Source organism: Malus domestica, chromosome 03 (assembly GCF_042453785.1).
Source record: "Malus domestica chromosome 03, GDT2T_hap1".
Taxonomy (NCBI): Eukaryota; Viridiplantae; Streptophyta; class Magnoliopsida; order Rosales; family Rosaceae; genus Malus; species Malus domestica.
Window position 1 is genome coordinate 10507408 of NC_091663.1, and position 20423 is coordinate 10527830.

The 20423-nt window shown below is 38.4% G+C and overlaps 1 protein-coding gene and 2 long non-coding RNA genes across 3 annotated transcripts; all 3 read left to right on the plus strand.

Moving 5' to 3' along the window:
- Positions 1 to 1280: 1280 nt before the first annotated feature.
- On the plus strand, positions 1281 to 3740 carry LOC139194064 (uncharacterized). Its single transcript, XR_011578780.1, has 5 exons — positions 1281 to 1510; positions 1594 to 1753; positions 1859 to 1927; positions 2627 to 2685; positions 3675 to 3740. It is a non-coding gene; the product is annotated as an uncharacterized lncRNA (long non-coding RNA).
- Positions 3741 to 4971: 1231 nt separating this feature from the next.
- On the plus strand, positions 4972 to 11856 carry LOC139194063 (uncharacterized). Its single transcript, XR_011578779.1, has 7 exons — positions 4972 to 8268; positions 8352 to 8511; positions 8617 to 8685; positions 9385 to 9443; positions 10433 to 11092; positions 11175 to 11329; positions 11780 to 11856. It is a non-coding gene; the product is annotated as an uncharacterized lncRNA (long non-coding RNA).
- A 4004-nt stretch (positions 11857 to 15860) lies between these two features.
- On the plus strand, positions 15861 to 19114 carry LOC103423434 (double-stranded RNA-binding protein 2-like). Its single transcript, XM_029099812.2, has 3 exons — positions 15861 to 16526; positions 17506 to 17725; positions 18106 to 19114. The coding sequence occupies exons 1-3, from the start codon at positions 16281 to 16283 to the stop codon at positions 18903 to 18905; spliced, it is 1266 nt and encodes a 421-aa protein (XP_028955645.2). The 5' UTR covers positions 15861 to 16280; the 3' UTR covers positions 18906 to 19114.
- The last annotated feature ends 1309 nt before the right edge of the window (positions 19115 to 20423 follow it).

Genomic DNA, 20423 nt, shown 5'->3' on the forward strand with positions numbered 1-20423 from the left:
AGAGAATAACACCTTGTTTGAGATCCAACTATATAAATGAAACTCACTCAAACGAAAATTCTCATGAATAATGTGGCTTGTAAATATGATCCATATACCATTACACATTGTAATTGACATATCTACCATTAATTTGCCACGGCAATGAAATTAGTGTGATTACATTAGAGGTAGGAGTAGGAGGTAGCTATTGTCTTCTCTAAATCAATGCAGAACATAACAGGTAGCTATTGTTTTCTAATCAATGGAGTTAAGATTTGTGGAAATAAAATTGGGTGTATATGTTAGCAACCTAAAACACAGGCCCAGGCCGCAAATTGACGTATACCTAAATTCAAAATTGTTTTATAACATTCAGCCTATAGTTGCTTTTTTTTTTCTTTTTTCAAATTTTCAAAAAAAAAAAAATTAGTTGGTGACTTCGCCATGGCAATTTACTCTTCTGGGAGCTGGAAAGACCCATATACGTATTTCAACCTCCTTGGCCACTATCGTATCATTCACCAACGCTAGAAATCGAACCCAGAGCATAAAATCCCCGATCACTAGGCCACCTGTGATGGTTAAGAGCTGCATTTAATTAACTAAATCTTTTCTGCTAAAATAGATGTAAGTGTTATTTTTTATCAAATGGGGGCTCCATTTTTCTTCCCTAGCTATTCATTTCTAGAGGGGAAGAAAGGAAGGAAAATTACAAGTCCAAAACTCATATGACTAAATAATTGATGGGCTACTTTGATTCAGGTCAAAATATATGAGCAATTATTGAATTTAGTTCAGTTGCTCTTTTTCTCAAATTTAATATTTTTTTATTTATGGTCTTTACTCAAAATTTTAAGTTGAATATTTTAATATAAAAGTCTAATCACTTTTGGTGAAAAATAGTTAAAAGAAAATGTGTATGTGATCATAAATGATACCTATACCATAGATTGATAAAAGATATTTACCTGTGATAGAGATTATACGAAAATAAATCAAATATAGTCTATATATCGTCCATGAAAATAGTTCAAAGAAATTTCATCTTTCATACGTTCATAAATCCATATATATGCTGATAAGCCTGATATATATAATACTACTACTTACAATATAAATGTCACAGCCCGTTCCAAATTATTATATTCGTGGCTGTGAATGAACGAAATTGCCCTTAAGAAATACTAAATTTGTGAAGCTCAGGTTGCTAATTATCTAGGTTCCTAAGTTTGAAAATAAAATGGAATTTAATAAGGATGGAACTTAGATTTTTAGGTTAAAATGTTAAAGTTTGGTGTTTGGAGATTGGAATAAGGACCACGTGGGATCCCCACATCCCTCAAAAGCCTCCTCATTTCCCGTACACTGTCTTTCTCTCTCCTCCTTCACGATTTCTCACTCTCTCTGTCTCTCTCCTTCGAACTCACACGGACCACCACCAAAACCACCCTAAATCTATACCAACGTCAAGTTTGAGACCACCATTGGAATCCTGAGGACTTCACGATCACGTTGGTATCCATTTCAGGTAAGTTTTACTTCGGAAAACCTAGATTCTAAACTCCCCATGAAAGTGTACTGTTCATGAGCTTTGAATTGGTTGATTTTTAGGACAATCCAAGCTCATAGTGAGCTTAGTGAGGTCCCAAGGAAGCTCGGAGTGCTTCGTTGGAAGTTTTTGGACGTAAGAACACGGAGATCGACAAGTTCAAAGTTTGGCCGGAGCTTTCGAGGCGTTTTCCGGCGAATCTACGGCGAGTTAGGAGTCGAGGTAGGTATCAATCTCTTCGTCTCGTCAAGTAATACAACTTTCCTTTTTGTTTCACTCAATTTCGTTGAGTATTGAAGAAGTTATACTCATTTGAAAAATACCCAGTTTCCGGCGACCTCCGAGGCTTTCGAGGCAGTTTCCGGCCAAACCACGGCGAACTAGGTGTTGTGCAAGGTACCATTCTCTTTGTCTCTTCAAGGGCTACAACTTTCGTTTTTGAATCACTTGATTTTGTTGAGAAATAACAAAGTTATGGCAATTTGAAAAACTGTTCAGAAAACGGCCGCCGGAAAAACCAGTCCGGCGACCCAAGGAAGAAGAAGGTGCTACAGTAAAAATAAAAAAATAAAAATAAAATTATTTTAAAAATATGTCGACGTCCGTGACGTCGAGTAGATCACTGTGGTATATTCATATACCTAAATTGAACACCGTATGAGAAAGTTATTGAAGATTGTTGGTTAGGTGTTCAAATAACGTTTTATAGTTTTCACATTTAGGTGAAAATGTGAATTGATGATCCGACCGTTGGATCATCACCAAACTTTGATACGTTGTAATACGTAATATTTGAGGATTATTGGAACTTACGGATTGGGAATCCGAGTTACGGATCTTCCGGAATTGGAATTGTAAGTCCATAATATAAAATGTTAACCGTCACTTAGTTTTGGAAATTGACGGAGATCCGACCGTTGGATGGTAATGAAATTTTAGGATGTTATCCTAGAGATATATTGTGGACCTCTGGAAGTTATGGATTTAAAATCTGAGTGGCAGATCTTCCGGATCGAACTACGTAGTGACGTATTTTATATAAGTTAAATATTCTATCGATATGAATTCTGAGGTTGGATTTGATTACTATTCTAGGCGGCGATCGTCGTGACGCCTTGATGTGTGGTGCTAGGGAGTTGTTGGACGAACTCCAGGTGAGTGGGCAGTTTTGTTTTCCGTATATATATATACTTGACGTTTCCCAGAAATTGAATTGAAATGAAAATATGTTTAAAATGAAATGCATATGAGTTATGTGGAAAAACGGGAAGTGAAATACCATGCATAGAATTGATATGAAAAGTATATAGAAATGTGAGTTGAAATGCCATGCATGAATTAATATATGATGCATATGTATGAATTGGTGCGGTGGACGCACATGTAAGAATTGATTTATGATGCATATGTATGAATTGGTGCGGTGGACGCACAGGTAAGAATTGATTTATGATGCATATGTATGAAATGGTGCGGTGGACGCACAGATGAGTATTTAATTACTGTTATGATGATGATGATATATATTGAGCTCAAATCCTGCACCATGGTTTAGTGCTTATAGTATTCACCGCATCGCACGCTCGCCTTGGATCCAAGTAGATGCTAGTCGTACAGTCCACGCGGAGTGGGTACGACAGACCAGTCGCGAGAGTGTTAGTGAGATTCCGACTGGTGGGTGACCTTAGATTATGTGCACAGATGATTTATGAGAAGCACTAGAGCGTAACTTGCGTGCAGAAGGCCGGACGGGTCACAGAGGTGACTCCGGTAGAGTGATAATGATAGATTTTGAGCTCTAGGTTCAACCGTATAGGGCTATTAGAGGGCCTACGGTTGATTACTTTCTTGCACCTGATATGATTATGTTGATGCATTCATACCTTATTACTGTTGAGATGATGTGGCATGGCATAATTAATATGAGAAATGTTGAGATGACATGGCATGGCATGATTGATAAAGAGATAATGTTGAGATAGTAAAAATGAAGTTTTGAGAATATATATGTATATTTATATTTTACATTTCTGGGAAAGTATACAGGTTTTACGGAGAGGGGTTACAACGTTTTGAAAAATGTTTGGATTTGGAAAAGAATTGTTTTACTGACCCACTCAATTTTGGTTTTGCGCCCCTCCAGGTTCAGGAATCACAAAGGTGTGGTGACTACGAGGAATTCGACGGTGTTCTGACAGATTGGACAAAATTAGGACTCACCTTCGGGTGTATCAACTTATAAATTGTATCTTAAAGCTTCCGTACTGTGCAAATGGTTACGTCACTCTCACGTGACGGCCAGCATGCCCTCCTTCGGGACGGGGTGTGTCAGTTGGTATCAGAGCATGGTTGCAATCTTGGACATCTTGAGAAGTTTATAGTGAATTCTGTCAGAACTACACCGCCTCGTAGCAAACCACGTAGTTAGAGGAATTTAGTCTCCCTGATTTAGCGGTTTGGGGGAAACTATTATTATGGTGATTCAGTATATTATCAAAATGGACATTTTAAGATGGGTAATGAGTTGAACTTGAATCACCTTATGAAATGATGAACCTGAGAGAGCGAAGTAACGGTTTAACCATTTGGAAAAGATGTTTCAGATTATGCAAGTCAAAGGAAATTTCCTTCTGACAGGTGGGTCGAGACGACTACCTGGTTTTGGGTATGAATTTGCATCCTGGTGGAAACAGGAATGTTAATTGTTGTCACCAGAGGAATCAGCCGATTTAAAATTTTTTAAGGAAAAGTTTATCCCTCCGGCATTTATTGATGGTAGTAAACAAGAGTTTACAAATATGAGACAAGGAAGGTGATGATCGAGGGATATTATAGAAAGTTTTCAGACTTGCCTCGTTCCATCCAAATATTGTTGTTAATTTGGTGGAGGTGTTATGTTGTTTTAAGCTGGGTGGCAAAAAGGGAAGTGGTATTTTGGGTGACCACTATCCATTGTACTTCTTACCAGGAGTATACAAGATGTTGTTGAGCCTTGAGGACTCTGAGAACATGAGCAACGAGAATAAAGAAGAATAAGAAAAGAATGGGAATTAAAAGAAGACAATAAAGTTAATGATTCGTCATATCAAGAATATCGAAGGATTCAGAGCTTCGAAAGAAGTGAAGCTAGAGTTAATTTTTCCAGCTGAGGTTTTAATGTCGCTGGTCAGAATAAAAGTGATGGATATACTGGTAATCCCCGATATTTGAGACAAGGTGTCTCGAGTAAAGGAAATGTACTTTGTGCAGCATGTACAAAATTAACACTTTGGGAAATGTGAAATTAATGAATGTGTTTATGTGAACAGAAGGGACACAGAGTTGTGAATCGTCCCTAGAATCAGTTGTACTCAACAATTTTCCATGAAATCATAGTGTCGATTCAGCAGAGTTATGGATTTAGTAGTTTGGTCGGATTGACCATGAGTACAGAGATATTTGATGAGTTATATGTTCAGCCGTACGGACCATGAGAAATGGATTTGACTGACACATGAGAAATTGGTGAGTTATAGGCTCGGCCGTGCCGACCACGCGGAGTGGATCCGGCCGACGTATTATTGAGATAAGAGTTGAATCAACCGTATTGGTCATTCTAGTTGACTTCGGCTGATATATTTCTTATTATGTATGATATTACCTAGAGAGTGGTAAATAAATGTAGTTGAGACGAGTGTATGTATTTTGCATTGAGTGACAAAATAGTAATGTTATATCTTTGTGAGTGGTTGCCTACTTATCGAGACAACGATGATTTATCAGTATTGCGGGCTGCAGACCGTAATATTAATAACTCATTCGTGGATTCGTTAAGCAAGCAAACCGGTAGGTTATTTTATGTTAATGTTGTACTTATTTAGAATGTTCAGTATTAATAAAGTATGTATTGTGTCGGTTAAATTATTTCCATTAGAGTGGTTGGTTATAATTGTGACTAAATGGATTGTTACGGGAAACCAGTCACTTTCCATCGATCTGGATGACCAGAGATTACTTTTGTAAGTATGCAAAGTGGATTGAGTTCAGCCATTATTTATGCTGTGAGAGCAAAGAGATTGTTTTCGAAAGGCTGTCAAAAATACTTAGCTCATGTGGTGCTAAATGATGTTGTTTGGAGTAGTGTGAATAATGTCGAAAGAGTTAGACTTTTCTTGATGTCTTCCTTGAAAGTATACCTGGATTGCCTTCAGGCAGAGATATGAGGTTCACTATTGATTTGTTGCCAGGTATAAATTTATATTGGAGATTGGTTCATGATGAGTTAAGGGAATTGGAAATTCAGTTGAGGGAATTGGTTGATAAAAGTTTTATTCAACCTAGTACAACACTGTTGAGGAGCACCAGTTTGTTGGTGAGAAAGAAAATGGACTTTAAAGACTATTCCTTGATTATAGATAATGGAGTCGGGTAACGATTGAGAACCGTTATCCATGGTGATGTACTGATGTTTATTTAACCAGCTCAAAAGTAATTGCGAAGATTCAAAGATTGAATTGAGATCTGGTTACTACCAATTGAATATTATAAGTGACGTTGATCATAAGATGGTTTTCTGGACTTGTTATAGTTTTTATGAAGTTTGGTGATACTATATGGATACTCATGCTGTTTTATGAGTTATTGGATGAAGTATTCCAATAATGCCTTGATAAATAGATATCATTTTCATTGAAGATATTCTGGTATACTCTAAGCCTAGAGCAGAGCATGTAAACGTATTAAGTCGGTGAAGCAAAGATTAAGAGAACGTTGGTTGTATGCTAAGTTTAGCAAATGCGAATGTTGGATGAATCAAGTGGCATTTCTGGGATATGTTATATATTCTTAAGGTATTCAAGTGAATCCTTAAAAGGTAACAGAAATTAAAATTTGGAACAACCACGAGTCGTAATTGAGATTTGGAATTTCTTAGCTTACCAGGCTATTTTGGATGGTTGTGAAAGAATTTTTAGTCATTGCTTTGTCATTAACGAGACTGGTGAGAAAAGAGGTTATGTATGAGTGGGAAGGAATTGTAAGCAAAGGATTCAACAACTGAAGTATTTCCTCACTCATGCACGTATTTTAATATTCCCAGAAGATAGCGATAATTATCGGTATATGGTGATGTTACATTAAATGTTCTTGGATATGTACTAATGCAAATGTTAGGGTGATTGCATACGTTTCACAACAAATGGAATCTCATGAGATGAATTACCCTACTAGTGATTTGGAAGTCACGATTACCATCCTTGCTGTGAAGTTATGGAGACATTATATTTTAGTGAGAATGCAAGATTTTACAAATCAAAAGAGTCTTCAATATCCATTACTTGGAAGGATTTTGATATGAGGCAGCGAAAGTGAATTGTATTGCTTAATGAACATGATTGTACGATCAGGGTGATCGTAAAGTTTGTTCTAGCTGAAGCACTTGATAAGAAGACTGCAGTAAGAATTAATATCTGGTACGCTTGCCAAGATTATCTTCTTGTGGATTGGAAATCAACTAAAGTAAAGTTAAGAATGAAAGATCGAGAAGAAGTTATATTTGCTAAGTTTCAAGTTAGGCCTTTTGGTAAGGTCGTACTCGAGACTCAAATGGTATGTGGATACAAGAAAACAAAAAGTATGTGCCTAATGCTGAGGATTTGAAGCAAGCAAATATTGGACGAAGTTCACTGTTCAACTTCTGCAATATTCCGAAAGTAATAAGGTTTATCATACCATTCGACATTTTTATTGGTCAGCAGATTGAGGCAGAAAGAAATAAACCTTTGGATTGAGACAGCTATTTTCTGTTTCGAAACGGAAATGGAAAGAGAATTGGATTACGGAACTGCTAAGTTTCTTAAGTATATTGGTTGCGCAGTTTCCGAAGTGAAGCCATAAGGTTCATGAAGTGTGTCATGTGTGTGTTTTGTTGACTTGTGAATGGAATATTTCTGGGTAGAGAAAGATTCGATCGAGAAAGAGTTTTAGTAGACCCTGAGACTATGGATGAGTCTCCTCAAAGTATTCAGGTGATTAAGTTAACCTAAAAGTAACCAGGAATGACAAAAGACATCAACAGATGGATATGCCACTAATCGAGTATATAAGGTAAATGGTTTTATATTTTAGAAGTGTTCACCTTAGAAAAGTAGAATTTGGATTGGAAAAAGAAGGTCCTGAGAGTTAAGATAGAGTAAATGGTAAAAGTTTTGTGAAGGAATCATTCAGTGGAAGAAAATTACGTGGGAGAAAAAGAATCGGATGAAAGAAACTTACCGAGGTTGGTATAAGTGTTGATGAATTGGTTGGTTGCTGGAATTTCGGGGACGAAATTCTATAAGGAGGGAAGATTGTCACAGCCCGTTCCAAATTATTATATTCGTGGCTGTGAATGAACGAAATTGCCCTTAAGAAATACTAAATTTGTGAAGCTCAGGTTGCTAATTATCTAGGTTCCTAAGTTTGAAAATAAAATGGAATTTAATAAGGATGGAACTTAGATTTTTAGGTTAAAATGTTAAAGTTTGGTGTTTGGAGATTGGAATAAGGACCACGTGGGATCCCCACATCCCTCAAAAGCCTCCTCATTTCCCGTACACTGTCTTTCTCTCTCCTCCTTCACGATTTCTCACTCTCTCTGTCTCTCTCCTTCGAACTCACACGGACCACCACCAAAACCACCCTAAATCTATACCAACGTCAAGTTTGAGACCACCATTGGAATCCTGAGGACTTCACGATCACGTTGGTATCCATTTCAGGTAAGTTTTACTTCGGAAAACCTAGATTCTAAACTCCCCATGAAAGTGTACTGTTCATGAGCTTTGAATTGGTTGATTTTTAGGACAATCCAAGCTCATAGTGAGCTTAGTGAGGTCCCAAGGAAGCTCGGAGTGCTTCGTTGGAAGTTTTTGGACGTAAGAACACGGAGATCGACAAGTTCAAAGTTTGGCCGGAGCTTTCGAGGCGTTTTCCGGCGAATCTACGGCGAGTTAGGAGTCGAGGTAGGTATCAATCTCTTCGTCTCGTCAAGTAATACAACTTTCCTTTTTGTTTCACTCAATTTCGTTGAGTATTGAAGAAGTTATACTCATTTGAAAAATACCCAGTTTCCGGCGACCTCCGAGGCTTTCGAGGCAGTTTCCGGCCAAACCACGGCGAACTAGGTGTTGTGCAAGGTACCATTCTCTTTGTCTCTTCAAGGGCTACAACTTTCGTTTTTGAATCACTTGATTTTGTTGAGAAATAACAAAGTTATGGCAATTTGAAAAACTGTTCAGAAAACGGCCGCCGGAAAAACCAGTCCGGCGACCCAAGGAAGAAGAAGGTGCTACAGTAAAAATAAAAAAATAAAAATAAAATTATTTTAAAAATATGTCGACGTCCGTGACGTCGAGTAGATCACTGTGGTATATTCATATACCTAAATTGAACACCGTATGAGAAAGTTATTGAAGATTGTTGGTTAGGTGTTCAAATAACGTTTTATAGTTTTCACATTTAGGTGAAAATGTGAATTGATGATCCGACCGTTGGATCATCACCAAACTTTGATACGTTGTAATACGTAATATTTGAGGATTATTGGAACTTACGGATTGGGAATCCGAGTTACGGATCTTCCGGAATTGGAATTGTAAGTCCATAATATAAAATGTTAACCGTCACTTAGTTTTGGAAATTGACGGAGATCCGACCGTTGGATGGTAATGAAATTTTAGGATGTTATCCTAGAGATATATTGTGGACCTCTGGAAGTTATGGATTTAAAATCTGAGTGGCAGATCTTCCGGATCGAACTACGTAGTGACGTATTTTATATAAGTTAAATATTCTATCGATATGAATTCTGAGGTTGGATTTGATTACTATTCTAGGCGGCGATCGTCGTGACGCCTTGATGTGTGGTGCTAGGGAGTTGTTGGACGAACTCCAGGTGAGTGGGCAGTTTTGTTTTCCGTATATATATATACTTGACGTTTCCCAGAAATTGAATTGAAATGAAAATATGTTTAAAATGAAATGCATATGAGTTATGTGGAAAAACGGGAAGTGAAATACCATGCATAGAATTGATATGAAAAGTATATAGAAATGTGAGTTGAAATGCCATGCATGAATTAATATATGATGCATATGTATGAATTGGTGCGGTGGACGCACATGTAAGAATTGATTTATGATGCATATGTATGAATTGGTGCGGTGGACGCACAGGTAAGAATTGATTTATGATGCATATGTATGAAATGGTGCGGTGGACGCACAGATGAGTATTTAATTACTGTTATGATGATGATGATATATATTGAGCTCAAATCCTGCACCATGGTTTAGTGCTTATAGTATTCACCGCATCGCACGCTCGCCTTGGATCCAAGTAGATGCTAGTCGTACAGTCCACGCGGAGTGGGTACGACAGACCAGTCGCGAGAGTGTTAGTGAGATTCCGACTGGTGGGTGACCTTAGATTATGTGCACAGATGATTTATGAGAAGCACTAGAGCGTAACTTGCGTGCAGAAGGCCGGACGGGTCACAGAGGTGACTCCGGTAGAGTGATAATGATAGATTTTGAGCTCTAGGTTCAACCGTATAGGGCTATTAGAGGGCCTACGGTTGATTACTTTCTTGCACCTGATATGATTATGTTGATGCATTCATACCTTATTACTGTTGAGATGATGTGGCATGGCATAATTAATATGAGAAATGTTGAGATGACATGGCATGGCATGATTGATAAAGAGATAATGTTGAGATAGTAAAAATGAAGTTTTGAGAATATATATGTATATTTATATTTTACATTTCTGGGAAAGTATACAGGTTTTACGGAGAGGGGTTACAACGTTTTGAAAAATGTTTGGATTTGGAAAAGAATTGTTTTACTGACCCACTCAATTTTGGTTTTGCGCCCCTCCAGGTTCAGGAATCACAAAGGTGTGGTGACTACGAGGAATTCGACGGTGTTCTGACAGATTGGACAAAATTAGGACTCACCTTCGGGTGTATCAACTTATAAATTGTATCTTAAAGCTTCCGTACTGTGCAAATGGTTACGTCACTCTCACGTGACGGCCAGCATGCCCTCCTTCGGGACGGGGTGTGTCAATAAATTAGTTAAAACAATATTAGGAGCAGGAATAAGGAGAAACAATATTTAATCCTAAAATTAAGTAAAAGTAATTATATAAATAAGGCGATACTTATCACAATTTAATAAAAAGATAATAAAAATAAAGAAAAACTGTCACAGCCTGTCCCGGAAAATAATTTTGTTGACGTAAATTGACGAAAATGCCCATGGACGTTAAATTGTGTGATGTGGTTTAAGTGTTGTTTTTTTGGGTCAATATTCTTAAATCCTAATTGTTTGGAACCAATTAGGATTAGGTTATTATGTATTTTGGTTGTTGACCAATCCTAGGCCACACACACATCCTCTCTCTTCCTTTCCGTACTCTCTCTCTCTTCTCTCTTGTACAGACTACACCCAAAACCCATCAAAAGTGTGAAGATCGAGGGTGTGAAGCACACCATTGTGTTCATGAGAACCATACGAGTTGAATGGTACCATTTTCAGGTAAGAACTCCTTTGAAAACTCGTGAAATCCGAACCCCGATTTGAGGTACTATTCATGCTCACGTAAAATGTTGATTTTTAGGGAATTTTAAGGACATAGGAAGCTTTATGAGGTCCTAAGGAAGCTCAGAGTGGTTCGTTGGGTGAAATTGGACGTCGGGATCGTGAGTTTCAAGCTTGGCCGGATTTTGTGGAATTTCTCTGGCGAGATTCCGTGACTTTTGGAGCTTCAAATTGGTAAGGAAATGTTCTTCAAGTTGTAAGCTTCATTTTGATGCAAATTTCGTAGGAAATGGATGAAAAATGAGTGAGATATAGCGATTTGAAAAATTCCCAGTTTTCCAGCGACGGCGACAGTCGCTGGAGTCTGAGGTTGAAGACGACGGAATATTCTGTCAATTCTGACCCATAAGTTAAGTTTAACGGAATATGTTAGGATTTAGCAGAATATTCCCTAACTGCCGTTACAGTTTCCGTTAGGGTTTCCTGCGCGTGGCCGCGTGTCTTGCCGTGCACTCGCCGGCGCGTGGGTGGATGAAAATTATTTTAAAAATTTGGGAATGATCCTGAGGTTATGTAGGTCACTATGGTATATTCAAATACCAAAATTGAGCATTGTATGAGAAGTTATTAGCTAATTTAGCCTATGTGCTTTAAATAACGTTTTTATAGTTAATTCGCATATAGGTGAGACTTATCCCGAGGATAAGCGTGTTCAAGGACGACTCGGGGGCAACGACCCTTCGACATATCAGTGAGTGGGCTTTTGATTTTCAGTATATATATATATACTTGATATTTTCCAAAAAATATGTGTTTAAATGAAAGTATGCCTTAAATGCCATGCGTATGAATTTATATTTCGTATATGAATTGATATATGATGCATTATATATATATAATTGTGGTGCTGTGGACGCTCAGGTAAGCTTAGGTGAGTTATGTTTGGTTATGTGAATTATCAATGGTGCGATATGTGATTAAATAATGTTGAGCTTATAAAACTACACCTAGAGTGATTGTGATTTAGTCAGAGATATGGCACATGCTTGTTTATTATGTCACCTCCCGCACCATATGCTCATATTGGATCCAATTTAGGTGCACAGTCCTGTAGTATAGACCATCTTAGGTGGTTCCGACTCGTAGGTGACTAGCGATTTATCGCCCAGCTATTATGTGTGAGCAGTATTGAGCATGATTATATTGCACCCATTATTGTCGTACAGACCTTTTCATTTGGTTCTGACTCTTGTGCAGTATAGTGTCGTATATGTCATTGTAGTGACTCCAGCTAGATTGACTTTGAGCTATGAATTCAGCTGTATAGACTACCACATGGGTTCTGGCTAACATGTTATATTTATATGAAATTATTCTTACCTGAACTGCTTACTCTATTATATCTTGGCATGGCATACATATGAACATGATTATGTGAAGCATGATTTGAATTGATATAATTACATATATATTTATGTATATGTGTATATCTTGATTCTGGGAAAAATTATACATGATTTATAGCGAGGGGTTAGATATGTTGATAAATGAAATGGTTTTGTAAAACATTTGTTTTTGTCCACTCACGTTTTCTGTTTTGCGCCCCTCTAGGTTTTAGATAAGCTTGTTGTTGCTCGGTTCAAGGACTTCGGCGGTTCTGACATATCTAAATAATAGTAGGACATTCTTGGTACTGTATAATTAGTACTTGTCTTACTGGACTGCACCTAGACTTATTATATTCTGATTAGGAGTATTTACTTTTGCAACTAACTTCTATCTGCCAAACCAATTACGGCCAGTGCGGCTTGGTTTAACCACAAAAAATTAAAATAAAAAAAAACCAAACCGTTGGTGCAGTTTGGGCGGTTCAATCGTTTTTTTTAAATGCCTAGCCCTAGGCTAAAATATAGCTAAATGGCTAAAGGGCTAAGTAAACATAGCCAGCCCAACAAGTTGGGCCAAGCTGTGCTGCTAGCTGACGTCATGTAGCTTTTTTTTTTAAAGATGAAATTAAAAAAAAATTAAAAATTCTAATTTTTTTCTATAAATACCTAAGTCATTTCTACACCATTTCTCATATTCTTTTCACCATTCCATACTATTTTACCTCATTTTAATATCTAAGTTGTTAATATGCAAATAAAATTAAAATATTTAATAACATGAAACTTAAAACAACATTTAGCGACAATTGACCCTTAAAATATGTCCAGAAGCCTTATTTTAATATGGTATTTTAATTCAATTAACCAATAAAATTAAAGAACAAACCTACAATAATAAATGATTGAGGGGCTAAAAAATAGCCCATTTCGGATGGAGATGAAATATAACTATAGCCTAGCACTGTTCATTAAAAAATAATTTCTTGCAGAACTATAACTGAATGGGGGCTAAACTTAGCCCTTGTGGTTAGAGATGGCCTAAATTCTTTTAAAAAGGTTTTACAAAGTTTTATTTTTAGGCACACTCACCCTTGTTTTTTGCCCTTCTAGGATTTAGTAGCAGAGCTTTTGTGTGGACGAGGAAATCAAATTGATTTTTCCACATGGTGAGGGAAAACGAAAGGAAATAAATTCTTGAACGCCTACACTAAACAAATTTCAATTGTTTAATAGATGTGTTTTGTAACACTGAAACAATCAACATGGGCCTGTTTTGGGGAAAATCTTACCTATCGCAATTTTTTTACAGTTGTCTAATTGCAGCTAACGAGCGTCGAACATGCATTGGCCATAAAAAGCAAACAATAAATCTTATCTGCCACAATTGTATTCAACGAGTGTCTAACATGCATTGGTTATAACTGACATATTGTTGTCCCATTGCAGACAACCCATCGATTCATATGCACTGATCATAACTGACATTAGCCGTTTTATTGCTTACAACAAGTGTCTCACATGTAGCGGTTCTAAAGTCACATGATCAGCACATATTAATGTATGTAACACACTCGTACGTAGGGTTGGGCACGGGCCGGGTCCACGGGTCCTTTTTTTTTCCTTCTTCTTCTTTAGTTCTCTCGATCGTTCCAGCTTCCAGGAGATGTCGGATCATGGCAAGTTGGCAACAAGAATGCAAGCATTTGAAGAATAGAATCACAGAAAGATTGGGGATTCTCCCATTTACCCTTTCAATCCCTACACAAAGATTAAGGATTCTCCCCCAATCTCAAAACCCTCAATCCTAAAAATGGAATCACAGAAGAACGAAGAAGATGAGCCGACGAGATCAAGCTCAGATCCTTCGTGTCGCCAACGAGATTGATACCTAGGTTCTCTGAGTCTGGGATGTTGTTGAAGAGGAGAATCGAGAGATGGGTGGTGTGACGACGGCGGTGGTTCTGAGGTTGATGTCGTCGAGGTCGAGGAGAAGAGAAAATTAGCAGCTTTGAACAATCGAGAGATGGGTTCTGGGACCTGGGTTCTCTGAGTTTGGGATGTCGTTGAGGAGTAGAATCGAGAGATGGGTGGTGCGATGGCGATGGCGGTGGCGGTTCTGAGGTTGATATCATCGAGGTCGAGGATGAGAGAAAAATTAGCAGCATCTAAACAATTGAGATATGGGTTATGGGTTATGGGACCTGGGTTCTCTGAGTTTGGGATGTCGTTAAGGAGGAGAATCGAGAGATGGGTGGTGCGACGGCGGTGGCGGTTCTGAGTTTGATGTCGTTGAGGTCGAGGAGGAGAAGACAGTGAAGAGAGTATAAGGGTGAGAGGGTCCCATCCCCCAGTGTCTGTAATTAGAAAAGATTCAATTCATGTACGGGCCGGTCCGGGGCCTCGTTCTTCTCAATATTTGGACTCGGCGCGCTCCTTATTGTCATCCCCCTGCCATGCCTTGCCCCGTTTACTCTTCAAAAAAATTGGAACCGCCCCGTACCCGCCACGAACATAGATTACCTGCCTCGACCCACGGTTCCATTACCTGTTTGCCCACCCCTACTCGTACGCACTAAAACAACTACATGTTTTCACTTCCTTTGGAGAAACATAATTAAATGATATTAAGTTATAATCGGTAAAAATGGTATCAAAATAATACAATATTCAAATTAGTGTAAAAATAAAATAAAAAATAATTATCTTTCTCTTGTTAACAAATCCCTCGTGATTTGTAATTAGTATTATGGTATAGTGATATTTTTTATTATTTATAAGTGAGGTCTTATGTTCGATTCTTGCCAAAGACAAATCTAAACATATTATTGCTAGCCCATTGTGAGGCTTAACCCACTCTCCTACCCTCTTAGTGTAGATAATGTTTGTTAAAAAAAATAAAAACAAATCCCTTGTGATTTATGATAAAAAAATTAAATAAAAACAGTAGACAAAATTAAACAAAAGTATAAACGAATAGAAAAATGATATGCGGTTGTCATTTCTTCGTAAAATATTAATTAACCTAATACTTACTTTGTAACATTTAAAATTTTGTTTTGTTTTGTTTTTTTGTCATAAATTTGAAGTTTAAAAATATAGAATATGGAAAAAAAATTTAAAAAAATGGCGGTGAAATATATATCAAGTTTGTACGCAAAATGATTTTGTATATTTTTACATTATATAAATTTTCATTAGAATTGATTAAATTAAATTACAAATTAAATTAGTACTACAGTGTGCAGTGTGCCTAGCAAAGAAGGGAAAAAAAAAAAAATCAAAGAAAAGATGGCATCCATGGAATGGAACCCATGCAGAAGCGGCCTAACGTTGAGTTGACTCCCACCAATAAAACCCCACTATTTAATTTAACTCCCGTCTCTCTCTTCTCTCTCCCCCCAATATTTTATTATTACCTTCCCAAAAGACAAACTCCACTCTCCTAAAATATTACCCCCCGACCCTGAGCGACCTCCTTTCTCTCTCTCTCTCTCTCTCTCTCCCTCCCTTTTGCAGCTTCACATCCCCCAACTCCAAAGTCCCAACCTCCTTCCCTCTACAAACTCAATTTCACACCACCACTCACAAAACACCCTAAAATCCTCTGATCTCAACCGGAACCATTTCCCGCCGGCCCCCAGAAACCCAAATCCACTTTCGACCCGACCCAAAATCGGCGCCGATCCGATCTCGCTCCGGCTCCTCCCATTACCTAAACCCAACCGTGGAGCTCCGAGAATAGTTGGGTCGGACGGAGACGCACAGGGAGGGAGAGTGAAGAGAAGAGGGGCGAAGAAATGTACAAGAACCAGCTGCAAGAGCTGGCCCAAAGGAGCTGCTTCAACTTGCCTTCCTACACGTGCATTCGGGAAGGTCCGGACCACGCGCCCAGGTTCAAGGCCAACGTCAACTTTAACGGCGAGATCTTCGAGAGCCCTCACCACTGCACCACTCTCCGCCAGGCCGAACACTCCGCCGCCGAGGTCGCCCTCAACTACCTCTCCAATCGCGGGCCCTCTCACTCTCTTGCCGCTAGGATTCTGGTTAGTTATCTCTCTCTTTCTCTTCACACCGGTAGGATTCCTCTAGGGTTTTGCGCGCGTGGTCTTCAGTCGCCGCTCGGTTTCTCGCTGATCAGTTACTGTGTGAACATGATGAGCTCGCAACCGAAACCAATAATTTATAAAATTAAAATTTTTTTCGTTGTGTAATTTCAAAATTTGGTGTTTTGTATGGGGTTTGCTAATATGCGCCGTGTAAGTGATCAAGCATGTCCTGCTCACCGGACTTGTGCGGAAGTCGGAGGTGTAGATCACTGGCCGGCCGGGAATAGGCTCTTGAGGTTGGGAACTGGGCGAAATGACGGAAATGCCCCTCTTCTTTTTGTACATGATTGCAGTGGGGGGCGTTCTTAAAATCCAGTTTGGATTCTCCGAATTCTGAAAAGCTGACGACTATGCTTAAACTGGAAATGTGCTAGTAATTAAATCGTCAGGGAGGGGTATTTTGGTCATATAAAATGTGGGTTTCCAGAGTCAACTTTAGGGAACCTGTTCTCTCTAGTTGGACGCCTGATTGGTTGCCGGGAAAACAGAGCAAGTCAATTTCCTTTCGTAACTTTATATGGAATTGGTTTATTATTTGATTTACAACTTGGCATGTGTTTTGGTGCAATTTGGAGGAGGAGATTTGATCTCATGAAACTTGAGTGTGTAGTTGTTGATGGAAATTGATGCATTCTCGTTGAGTTAATCGGCATCAAGGAGGTTGAAATGGCCATTAAACTTTGTTTCCATGCTTTATCTACATTTTTCGGGTCGGTTGTGAATTGATATGACACCTAAACTATCCTCCCTTCCAAAAGAATTTAGGAAATTTTGCTACCAAATGTAGTTAGTTGAAATGGGTCTGTAATTTTCCAATGTCATTATCACTTTGATGTGTTGGTAACTTGGTATACAATGCGTTTTGCGATTTCATTTGGTATGTTGTCTTGATTCTGATAGGCCTTGTTTTGCTCAGGATGAGACGGGAGTTTACAAGAACCTCTTGCAGGAAATTGCTCAACGAGTAGGAGCTCCGTTGCCGCAGTACAAAACCTTCAGGTCTGGCCTTGGCCACCTACCTGTTTTCACCGGGGTAGTTGAATTGGCTGGAATCACATTTACAGGGGAACCTGCCAAGAACAAAAAACAAGCAGAGAAGAATGCAGCGATGGCAGCTTGGTCATCTTTGAAACAATGTGAGTTCCTGTGTACTAGTCAGACTTATATTTCATCGCATTTTATTATTTCGGATCACAGTTTTTCTGGAATTTGATTTTAGTTTAGTGCCCATCTAAACCCTAAACCCTTTTGCATCTGCTGCTTTCATTTTAATGTTCTTCTCGTTGGCAAATAAAAGAGGTTCTGATTTTTTTTTGTCGTTTCTTTCTGTATGATACTCATCTATGAAATTAACCCTATATCTCTTTGAAGTCATCCTTCCATATTATGTTCCAATTTTTTTTTTTTTTTTAAAAAAAACTTCCGTATATTGAACTTGGTGATATATTATGAGAGTCGGGGTCAAAGTTTAGTAACTTTTGTGTTTAACTTGAATCGCATAATTTATATTGGACAGTGGCAAAGGAAACTGCAAGCTCTTCATTTGAGCCTGAGCACAATGATGAGCTGGAACAGATCACTATAGCACGAGCGTTAATCAATTATCGGTTAAAGGAAAAAATGACAATGGCAAATCCAACTGCTCCAATTCTATTTCCGAAGAAGTTTCCATTTCAAAACCGCAGACCTACAAGTCCACAACCTCCACCTGCTCACACCTCAAAAATACTGCCCTTAATTTGCCAAAAGCAAGCTCCGCGGAGCAGATTCCAGTCAAATGCAACACATGATAATCGTGTTACATCATCACAGGCTTCTTCAATAGACAGTCGTGTGATGCGTCCCCAAAGATTCCCTGCTGCAGGAGCAGCTCCTTATGTCCCCATCCGACAATTGAGGACTCCTTGCCATGGGATTGCACCGCCAGTGACAATAAGGACAGCGGTGCCTGTGTTCTCAGCACCACCACTTCCACCACCTCATGCAATGCCCTGCCAAACAATGCGTATTCCACCCTTACGAGTGGCACCTCCTGTCACTGTGAGGCAGGCTGCACCCGTATTTTCTTCTTCACCGGTTAAGAAAGATGATCCGCCGACCACTCGGAAAGAAGAATCGCCAATCATTTTGAAAGAAGATTCTCCAATCGTTCAGAAAGAAGACCCTCCGATCATTCCAAAAGATTCTCCTGCTGTTATTCCTCCCGCTGTGCAGAATAAATCAATATGTCAAGTAGAGGAAACTGTAAGAGCAGCAGCTGCCAACGATTTGGAGGAATCAAAGACAATTGAAATCTTGGAACAACTAAAAATTTGATGGTCGTCGGGAAGAACTTAATCCGTGGGAGGTACAAGTGGTTTTGTTGGCTTGAAGTTCGTCCCGTCATATTTCTCATCTTATTATATGTGTTTTTTTTTTTTTTTTTGGCTGTTGCCGGTGTTTTCTTTATCCCTTTTTGTTCTGTTAAAACTTAAGTTGGCAGGTTGATTTAGAATTAGAAAATCTCATATCTATGATCTTCAAAAGTCGCTTGCTATTTTAATTACTAATTTTGCATTAGGAAAGTGATTTCTGCACTCGCATTAGGTCCCCATGCACTCCTGTTTCTTATAGCCTCTAGATTGAATGAATCAGTGGGTAGAAACAAGAAAATGAGTGCAGAAGGAGAAAACGGGAGTGCGAAAATCCACTCTTCTTCATTAGCGTTAACATTAATGTGACCGCATTCTACTTCTGCATGCCATTCAAAACGAGCTGCGTGCTAGAAAGAATAGGAATTACACATGATTTTAACATGTATTAATTCGAATTTCAAGTATATAGGGAAGGGGGACGTTTTTCACATCATTTTTCTCTCCCTACATGTTTATTTCATTTCATAAACCAAAACAAGATGAACTAAAATGAGCAAGGGTGTGTCGAAGGAGAAAAGGGGTTTGGAAATCATTTTCCTAATCAACACCCTTGCATATCAAAGTTCTAGTGAGTCAAATTAATCGCTAAAGAACGGTCTAGTGAGTCAAATTAATCACCATTTTGTCAGAGGTCATGAGTTTCGAGCCAATTTTTAACTCGAATCTCCATTCTAATTATGTTTTTAAATGTAACTTGCATTTCAAGTGTTGCATTTTTACCATTTGAAATAAAGCCTTTGTATTTTGCATCACTACAAAAAATTTCTTTAACGCTACGTTACACTCTGATAGTGCACAAAGAATTGTGGATCAACCAGGTCCCAAAATCCTTTGCCAAAAAAATAAATAATGAGGCCCAAAATCCTTTCCTCATCGTAACCCATCTTATCTAGGGTTTGCTCTCCCACAACAACGAGCAAGGTTTTCTCAACCCCATCCAACTGGATCGGACCTTACCCCAATATTCTAACTCCTTTTACACAAGAAATTCTTTTGAGGTCAAAAGTTCGAAGTAACTTGAACAACAAGTGCACATGATTTATTTTGGATAAAAAATTTAACAGGATTAAGGTGGGAAGACAAATTATTGATGTCGGAAAAATTTATATGACAAATTGCTTAAGTTTTAGTTCATATAAAAAATTGAAAAAAAAATGTACAAGTTCATATGACATTTCAAAAAAAATTCTTTTGCATAAAGGTATAACAACTAACAAGTCGTAAGAGAATATTTACATGTTATTCATCGACTATGCCTTTGTCCTCTTCGTAAGCCTTGACTCACCCTCCGCGGCAAAGCAATGGAGATTGGAGTGCTACACCCTAAATAGCGAGAGTCTGGTGACCAAAAGAATCACTTGTTGACGCTCTAACCCAAGTAACCTAGGACACGTTTAATCTCATGTGAATCAGCAAGAAT